Source organism: Nipponia nippon, unplaced genomic scaffold (genome assembly GCF_047370975.1).
Source record: "Nipponia nippon isolate SJK-2023a ecotype South Korea unplaced genomic scaffold, ASM4737097v1 scaffold_5, whole genome shotgun sequence".
Taxonomy (NCBI): domain Eukaryota; kingdom Metazoa; phylum Chordata; class Aves; order Pelecaniformes; family Threskiornithidae; genus Nipponia; species Nipponia nippon.
The window spans coordinates 76,512,516-76,521,559 of NW_028262369.1; the positions used below are offsets into that span (position 1 = coordinate 76,512,516).

The window sequence follows — 9,044 nt, forward strand, 5'->3', positions numbered from 1 at the left end:
TTGTGGGAGGGAGGGTTATTTGTTCCTCCTGACCTCATCTTCGTTTTCTGTTTTTACACTGCATGTGTTCTAGGAGGATGAAATCCCAGAAAAAAAGGTACCAAAATATCCTGTACTCTGTTGGCCATCATTTGATCTATCTCCACACATCCCATTGTTTTTACTTTGTATCCTGTAGCACAGAAACTAGAGGAACAGTTGGACTGTATCTGTCTATATTACAAACACTGATATGCTTAACCTGGTTAATTGCCACCCACGATTAAGCAGCCAAGAAGTTCACTTAAAGCTTTGCTCCACCACCTTCACTACTTTCATTCCTGTGTAACTTCACTACTTTTGCATGGTAGCATAAAATTGTTTCTCTTGTTTTGCTATGCTGCCTGCAAACTTGACTCATACCTTGGTTTCCAGCACAGTTTTGCCTGGCATTTATTGTTGCTTTGAAGTTATCAAAGAGCTAGTGTGGAACAGGTGATGATCCAAAATAGGATAAAGATACACGTGATTGTCAATATAGACATACATGAGGAAAACAGGTAAATACAGCAAAATCTTATTAAATATACCTTCCAGTTCACGAACATCCACTGTACTATTCAACTTCTAAGAAATTTTGTTGGCAACACAGGTACAAAAGGTTCACAATCAACTCAAGCTTATTTTCAGTCTTACCTGCTACTCAGTCTTACTTGCTAGTGCCACTTGGTACACATAGGATCACTAGAACTAGAACGTTCAAGAACCTTTCCTGACCCGTTAGTTTCTTGCTGTGGATGTGAACGCAGTATCCCAAATTAACTTCTACTTTCATTGTAGGGTCAGGAAGAACAAATTCTGCCAAGCTCGTAATTTTCTTACTCAGTCTGCAAACTTCATTGTATATGGATTTCTTTTGTTTGCCTGTACTTAGGTTTTTTTACCAGTGGGGGGATAGAACAGTTTACAAAATGAGAAAACTGCACGTGTGTAGCTCCATCTTTAGCATCTGAGGCGATTCTAGAAACTAAATATAGAAAAATCTGTGGGGGTGCTGTGTCATGTCACATACTGCTGCTGCTGCTATAATGCTCCATTTCATGTTACATGTTCTCTTCTGAAGGTTTGCAAGAAGTGCTGTTTGGTTTTTTTTTCCTTCCAGTAATACCTTTTTATCCTGCTCGATCATGTAGTGAAGTCAGAATCTTCTTTCTTTGTTGTTTGCTCAGTTTGTCCCTTGCCACATATAATAAAAGTAGTGTCACATATTGATCATTACATTTAAACAGCATCAGGGAGGAAGAGTTCCTGGCAGGGCAAAAAGCTTAATTAAATCAACTCCATAGTCTAGTAACTTTGGCAAGACAAGTCATGGTTAAAAGGCTTTATATGAAGTGAAAAAATTTTAAAAGGACTTTTAAGTGTCCTGCTCGGTACATGTATATACTTGTGTACCCCAACCTCTTCCTTTCTAGTTGCCTGATTTTAAAAAGTAACAATTCAAGAACATTAAAAAACTCCTACATGATGTTATAAAGTGTATTGCAGAATTAATTTGACAATAATCATACTGTATGTAAATAAGTTAATTTATTTTTTGGTATCAGGGTAGGGAAAATAGACGAGGAGGTGAAAATTGTGTGGTAACTTGCAGGATGCTTGCATTGTTGAATTCCATGTAATCAGATTTCACAACAAATCATGGTAAAATTGTAACTGTGATTTGGTTTTAATATACCTTGAACTCTTACCCTCATTTTACATTGAAGGAGTAGAAGGTCCATATATGAAACGTATCTTAGAATGGTTTTATCAAACAACTGATATCAATCTTACTTGACTTGCACATCACTTTCCTTTTTATTCAGTGCAAGTAATAGCTTCTAGTTTTAGAAAGTCCTTCAGCACGGCCATTTTAATTCAGGCAATGTGAAATTCTGCTACGATTATATTGACTGTAAAAGCTACATGTGTGTACACTAGAAGTGAGTTCTCCAAATCTGAGTTTGTGTTCTTCATCCAGGGATGGGGTTGTTCCACAATTTAGTCAACCTATTATATTCTAATTGCATCTGTTTGTTGACAAAATCAAACTCTGCTGACAGCTTTATGCCACATACAGACAAAGCCACTGCCGAGCTCTTAAGAGCCTTTTCAGCATTGCTTAATACAACCAAAAGCTGTTTGGCCTGAATATGAATCCACCTTTTTAAAACTGCCCGTACTAACTGGTAAATAAGACGTAATCTATATAGTCGCTTCATTAGAAAAGTTAATCACGAAACTGAATTTTATCACATTCGAATAGTAGTTTTAGCTATATATTTTGAGTTCTTCTTCTACACACTGTGAAAAAAGGTTAACCACTTCATTCATGTCAAGACATCCGTTTTGCAGGATTGATTCCATTTCACTTATCTTCTGTTTCTCCAACTCCTGTATCTCCTTCAGCATCTCTTTACCTTTGCCCTGCAAAAAGAAATTTCTGTATTTCATTGAAAACTATACAGAGTATGTAGTGTTCACTCTAAAAAAATTCTGCTCTACTATCCTTATTTTAACCTCTTAATAGCTTCTAGGGCACAAGCTTGTGTTGGTAGAAGTTAGCACCGTGACAGGTTTTCTTAGATATCTTTCCCAATATCTCGCACTCACTTCATCTCCCTGCATCCTCATCTGATGGACTGAAAAGAAACAAAATTCAAGCTCCTCTAGGTATTTGTGCTACCAAAACTTAAGTGGGCATATGTCTTATTTTCTAGAACATGTATCTGTAAATAGGAGAGATGCTACTGTTAAAAGTAAGCAACTACCTCTCTGCTTCACCTTTGTGACCAGCTATCTTTGTGATCTTGTTTCCTTTCCTGTCCATACCAAGCAATGATAAAAGGCAAGCCCCCCTCACTGCCTGAGACCAGGGTCCTGAAGAGTTTTAAGTGCTCTCTTATCAGGAGCTGTATGCTTGCCTGTGGCTGCTCAAGCATTTCCCCGTTACCTGACTAGTGCGGGAGTATGTGTGGTCTGCTGCTCTGTGAGACAAGCAGTACAGATAGTTGTCTGGGGCTAGGCCTTGGGGTACAGCAAAGTGCTAGTTGCAATTTTTAGTGTTTGAAACATATGCCTGCCAGATGCCAAGACGATGGGCTTCTGGTGCGCTACAATGTTCTTCACAATCCATCAAAGGGCATTAAATGGTATCACATTAACAAATTGTGAGCAAGGAGCTTATATAAACCACCTGCTTGCATTGAAATCTAATTTAATCAACGTACCTCGGTAGTTTCCATAACTACAGCAGCACTTTCATGTTTTTTATAGAGCTCATGTCTTCGATCTGGCTTATTCTGAAAACGTGGTTGCTTCTTAACTGGATCATTATGACCAAATGTAGGGGAGCAAGTTTTTAATAACTGAGTAATACCGGGCACAAAAATGAAAGGCTTGAATACAGACCTAGAAAGAGAAAATAGAACAGACATCCTTTACTGATACAGTTTTGTTAAAACTGTTGACTCAGTAGATTGCTGTATTTTTTCCCATTCTTCTAATTCCTTCTTTTAGGAAAGAAGTCTTAAACATCAGTTAGGAGATTTTTTAAGTCAGTGTCACAGCAGTGTTTCACTAAGTAGGTTGGTAGATAGCATTAATGCATATAATGTACATTATGTTCCTCCTACTTTTTGATTGTGCCTTTTCAGGAGGAAAAAAAAAAAAGCAAAGCAAAAAGGAATATAATTAGACAAATTGAAACACTTTTAGATATTTGCAACTTTTTATCCTAATTACTTGCTGCTACATCACCTCGCAGGATCTGGAGTTCCGGTAAAGAAGTGAATACAGGGCAGATTAGGCTGCTGAGGCAGTACAGACACCATGCTTCCAGTTGTCATAAATCCACCTTCCATATTAATGCCACTCTCTTTGTCACGAAGAATTTCCATCATTATTTCAGAAGTGATAGATCCTATTTAAGATACAATACAATTATTTACACACAGCGCTACTTACAATACCAACTAAATGGCATGTTCTCTACAACTGGCTGCTTTTTCCTTTAATAAGCAATGTCAATTTTAGTTTGTCCATGCTGGCAGAAAAAAAAAATCATCCTAACAGCATACCTTAATACGTAATACACTTAAAAATATTATTGTTTTCCCCAAAGTATTTATTTCAAAGAGTAGGTGATAATGATCTGTAACATTTATGACTTAGAAAAGGGGGAGGACGACAACACACAATGTCTCCCAGAAAGGTAAAATACATATGGCTAGCAAATGGTCATTCACACAGTAACTTTTCAGATGAAAATTAGTAGCTTGAATTACAGGCTGAACTCTCTGAGCACTGTGTGGAATTTAAGATAAATCAGTACAATAGTTATTGGTATTTGTACACAGTTAATACCACTAGATTGCTTTGAAAATGTAAAAATAACAACTGTGCATGGATTTTGTGTGTACCTTTGAAAATGAGAAACACCAAGACTGTCACTTCTCTTTTTCTTCTTTTTTTTTTTTTTTTTATTTTATTTTAATCATCTGGCCTTCCAAAGCACTTAGGCTTCAAGTTGACAATTGAAAGGATGCACTGGAGTAACAACATGTTCTGTACTCAGAATCAACAGAAACTGCAATAGTACATCCATTTGTAAACAAGCCTTAATCAACTACCTATGTGAGGTATAGTGCCAAATGTCTCTGAAAATAATAATTCTCAGGTCAAACAAAACCCTTTCCACGTATGCCTCTGCATCTAGCGTTCTAATGATATTGCTGTTCGTGTAGTGTACACTGAAGCTTAAATACTGGCATGCTATCACTAGGCAATCCAATATTCTAATATGGCAGCACTTGCAGTAGTTTTCTTTTAAAATTTGGTGTACCAGTTGAGCGTATGCTCATGACAGAAAAACATTATTTCATTCACTGGTTTTTTTTTTTTTTTTACTTGAAGGTATCATCTATCACTTAATCTTTTAGTGTTTCCCTCAGTGAAGTTCTAGCTGCATAAAGATTTTTTTTAAACTCCCTTGCTGTTTCCTCTCAAAATAATCACTCTGCTGCTAATTCAGATGTCTCCAATATTATTTTTTTTATACATGATTCAAATTTCCTGTAGACAGGCATGCAGCACCACATTTCAGCAAGGAAACACTCTTTAAGTATTCCCACAGTTGCCTGGGAAAGTCAGAGAATTCAAGAAATCAGCAAGCTAGATGAATCAAAGAAATTAAAAGAAGCAACAGTCAGTTTGTCAACTGCAAGCTGGCAACTTGTCCAGCAGGAAAGAAGGTATTGCATATTTTCCACTAGACTTCTTTATTATTTTGTGTTCCTGAAATACATTCCCTGTTTTTTGTAATATAAATAATGTTTATCTAAAAATGGTCTTCACATGGTAGGCAGCCTGGAAAAAAACTGTAATGCCACTGTGTGAAAAAGCTGGGAAGGGTAGGTGAAGAAACCAGTGATTTTACTGATGCTATAAACCAAATAACTTTTAGTTAGGGCACCTATTTAAAATAAATCTAAACAAACTGAAACCATATGAGACTGATAACCTGAACACCTAGTGTGATTTTTCAAATGGCTCAGGTAAATGCCTGAAAATGGGGATTTAGAATGAAAACACTGATGGAATCTCAGCATTGTTATAATACAAGTAAATACAGGTATTATGAAAATGCTTTCAGTATTCAGAACCTGCAATTCCCAAAATGAATGCAGGATTTACGTGATCACTAGAGCAGGATAGCAAAAGGTAATTCATTCTGACGCATTAACTAAATGCTAAACCTGGTCTGGCAGAGCTCAGCCAAATAAATAAAAAAACACAGGGGTGCAATGTAATTTTGGTTCACAATAATCACTTCAAATGAGCAAGTGAATACAGACACAGCAAAAACCTGCCAGGTGGATGCAGTTAAAAGAAAAGTAATACCTTCTTTCTATAGAGGTCTGAAAAATAAGTGAATAAGTTAGTGATTAGGAGCACCTGCTTAGAGTACAGAAAATTATTTTATTCTGCTCTCAGTGTGTTTTATTAGACTACACAAGGTCAGAGTAGCAGTTGTAGTGAAACTACAAAGATTTAAAAACCAATCTCAAAAAATAAATGCAAGATATGTATCTAAATGCTGTGCTGTTGTCTTAGGCCTATATGAACGGTACCAGACTGAAGTTGTTTGTAGGGTTCTGTTTGTGGCTGCAAGCCACTAGGAGTCTGTTTTAGTCTCTGTTTTTTTTTCCCTTAGAGGTACAGTAATAATATATAGCCTATCAAAATGTTTCAGAGCTAGGTCTTACGGAGTATTTAGCGATATGGTCATAATGTGACCTCTCGGTGTTACTGCATCTGTGTGGGTTCGATATTTGACCCTTGTTTTAATTTTTTCCTCATCAACAAATTGGCAAAAATGGGTAGAAGACTTCAAGTTCAGTGTTTTTCCTTTAGGCAAAAAGTTATTCTAGTAAGTTCTGGTTCACCAAATCATGTGAATGATTGCCCACATCAGATGTCTAATCATTTATGATTTAATGTAGCTCACTAAATGCTTTGCATAGCTTAAAAAGAAAAAATATCAAAAATGATACCTTTGTGTTTGTTGAGAAGTTTATAGCCTTCACAATATCGGCCTCTGGATGTGGTCATTCGGGCAGTATTTACATAAGAATATGTGGCAGCGAAATCAAATTCCTTTTTCCCATCCCACCAGCCCTTGCTTTTGGCGTATTCCTTCAATTCTGGGTGTTCTCTGTCAATCTTGGTTGTGATAGAGAGCTGGTTGGAAATATTTCGTACACCTCCTGTTTGTAAGATGAGGAAAGAATCATTTTAATACATCGAGTGCTTTTTCTTGGTGTTTTGTTTACAATTATCTTACTGAAGCAAATTGTGCACTGAAGAGTTTCCTACAAGGTCTGCAAGTCCTGTGGTTTATTTTTGGCCCTCTCTGGCTATACGTATACTTCTGATTGAAATTCCACTGCCATTCAGCTCCGACTCATTTACTTCTGTTGCCAACATCATGTTTCAGGTTCTGTCCTGATTATTCCCATCTTTACATTCTTCCTCTTAGACCTCCAAAGACATAGTTTGTCCTTCTAAGTCCACTGGAGGAATCAGCCACTTCAGGGCCCACTGCATCAATCCTGTCGGTATTACCCTGTCACCAACTGAAATTGTCATCGATTGCCACCATCCTGAAGACCATACATACTGCTGTCATTCTCATGCTGACCTCCTTGCTGTCCTCTGTTTTCCAAGTGCAGAAGTGGTCATCTCTGACTCTGAAAAGGCCCCCTGTGACTCAGCTCCTCTGTGAAACTGCTAGCCTCTCCACACTGATGCCCTAGGAAGCAACTCCTGATGTTTACAGGTGCACGTACATATCTGGAGGCTAGTCTGATGCCTTAATGACATGGTAAAGGAAGAGTGGAGAACTGCTAATTGTCATTGCATTTGAAATGTTTAAAGCAAAGAGCGTCATCCCTACCTTCTACTTTTTCTGCTGCCCAGTATTTTCCTGATGTCTCCAGCACCCATGCTTCCTTTCTGTCGGCTATCAGAAAACTGTTATGGTATGTAAATGCCATGTGGCTCTCCATACAGTTTCCTCCTTGTCCGTATTTTTCTAGCAAATCAACTATGATGGTAAGAGCCTTTTCAGCTGTGTCCGCTCTCTCAAGTCCAAGCCTAAAACGAAAGGAACACGTTATTTTTGGAACTATAGACTTTACATAAAACTATTCAGCCTGAGTATTCAAATTGGATTGGAATGCTATTTCTATATGTACCTGGTGCTTGTATGATCTGGTAAGAGAAAGGAGTAAGTCATTTAAAGGGCTTGTTTGAAGCAGGTCCTGTATGTCCTTGACATGGGGAAAAACAACCAAATGGAAATACAGAAAGGCAGGGAGAGGGCTCCTAGGAAATGCCTTCAAGACCCGTGTGGGTATTGGGCTGGGGGGAAACAGTACCAAGAAGAACTGACTGACTGCTGTAGGTTAATGAGAGTTCCACAGGCACCCAGGACAGCAGGCAAAAGAAGCTGTCGTCATTTACATGGAGATGTGTAGCTAAGACTGAAACTTAAAAATATTTGTGTAAAAGATGGGGGAAGCAGGAAATGAGAACAGACCCTAGAAACACTAGTTCCTGAAGTCCAGGTGTGCTCTAGCTAAGGCTCTTGTCTCAGTTTAGTATAAACTTTGTAGAGAGAAAAACATTTGGTGATTTCCTTGGCAGATTCTGTTCTAGCGCCTGGTACCTCCCACGGGCTCCCAGCTCCTGGCAGAGATCTAACGCCTGTGCCAAGAAACACTTATTTTTAACCATGTCTAGAACAGCAGAAGAGACACATCATGTCTTCTGAAAGTGAAAGCACCTATTTCCCCATGTAACTCAACCCAAATGTTTTTAAATTAAATTCCGAATTCGGTACCATTTACCAAAAGAGCCTGTGCAAACCTGACGAGGTCCATGCCGAGGAGAGCTTCGTCGTCGCAGATCTCCTCCCTGCCCCACACGGCTTCGTTCCCGATGCACACGCCGTGTTCGTTGGCCCCCATCTCCGCCCCCCAGAGCCAGGCGGGGCGGCTCAGGACCACGGCGTGGGTCTTTTCCACTTGCTCAATCTCGATGTAGGTGCACTGCAAGAAGTCAGAGCACACGACAAATCATCTTTCACGCCGTCGCTTCGGCGAGCATCTCCCCTTCATTAATCGGCCCACCCGCGGGCTAAAAATGAACCGACAACGGGATGAAAGGGTGGTGGTGGTTTTTTTTGTCGCCTCCCGAAGGAGTCGTGGCGGCCCGCGGCGGGGCCCTCACCTCCAGCGCGGCGCCGGGCGGGTGCGCGGCGGCCGGGAAGTGCACGACCTCCTGCACCTCGTCCGCCGGCCGGTCCGAGTTCTTCCCGAAGACGACGCGGCCCCCCGCCGCGGCGGGCGGCAGGGCCACGAAGGTGTCGCAGGAGCGGGGCGGCGGGCGGGGGGACATGCTGGCGGCGCGGGGCCCGGCGGCGGCGGGGCGGGGCGGGGCCGAGCGGCGGCGGCGCGGCC

At 40.1% G+C, this 9,044-nt stretch overlaps 2 protein-coding genes across 2 annotated transcripts in view; one reads left to right on the forward strand and one right to left on the reverse strand.

Annotated features, from left to right (window-relative positions):
• The window catches only part of GPR155 (G protein-coupled receptor 155), a 42,059-nt gene extending 34,611 nt beyond the window's left edge, over nt 1-7,448 (forward strand). Inside the window, exon 16 of the mRNA XM_087733513.1 lies at nt 7,061-7,448. Within this exon, the coding sequence (XP_087589639.1) occupies nt 7,061-7,076 (16 nt within the window). The 3' untranslated portion in view covers nt 7,077-7,448. The remainder of the gene's footprint in view (nt 1-7,060) is intronic.
• SCRN3 (secernin 3) lies at nt 1,551-9,036 on the reverse strand. Its single transcript, XM_009462094.2, has 7 exons — nt 8,815-9,036; nt 8,452-8,633; nt 7,478-7,677; nt 6,576-6,788; nt 3,781-3,943; nt 3,252-3,432; nt 1,551-2,448 (listed from the first exon to the last, which is right to left on the reverse strand). Exons 1-7 carry the CDS (start codon nt 8,980-8,982, stop codon nt 2,293-2,295), a joined length of 1,263 nt encoding a protein of 420 aa, XP_009460369.2. The 5' UTR covers nt 8,983-9,036; the 3' UTR covers nt 1,551-2,292.
• Nucleotides 9,037-9,044: the final 8 nt, after the last annotated feature.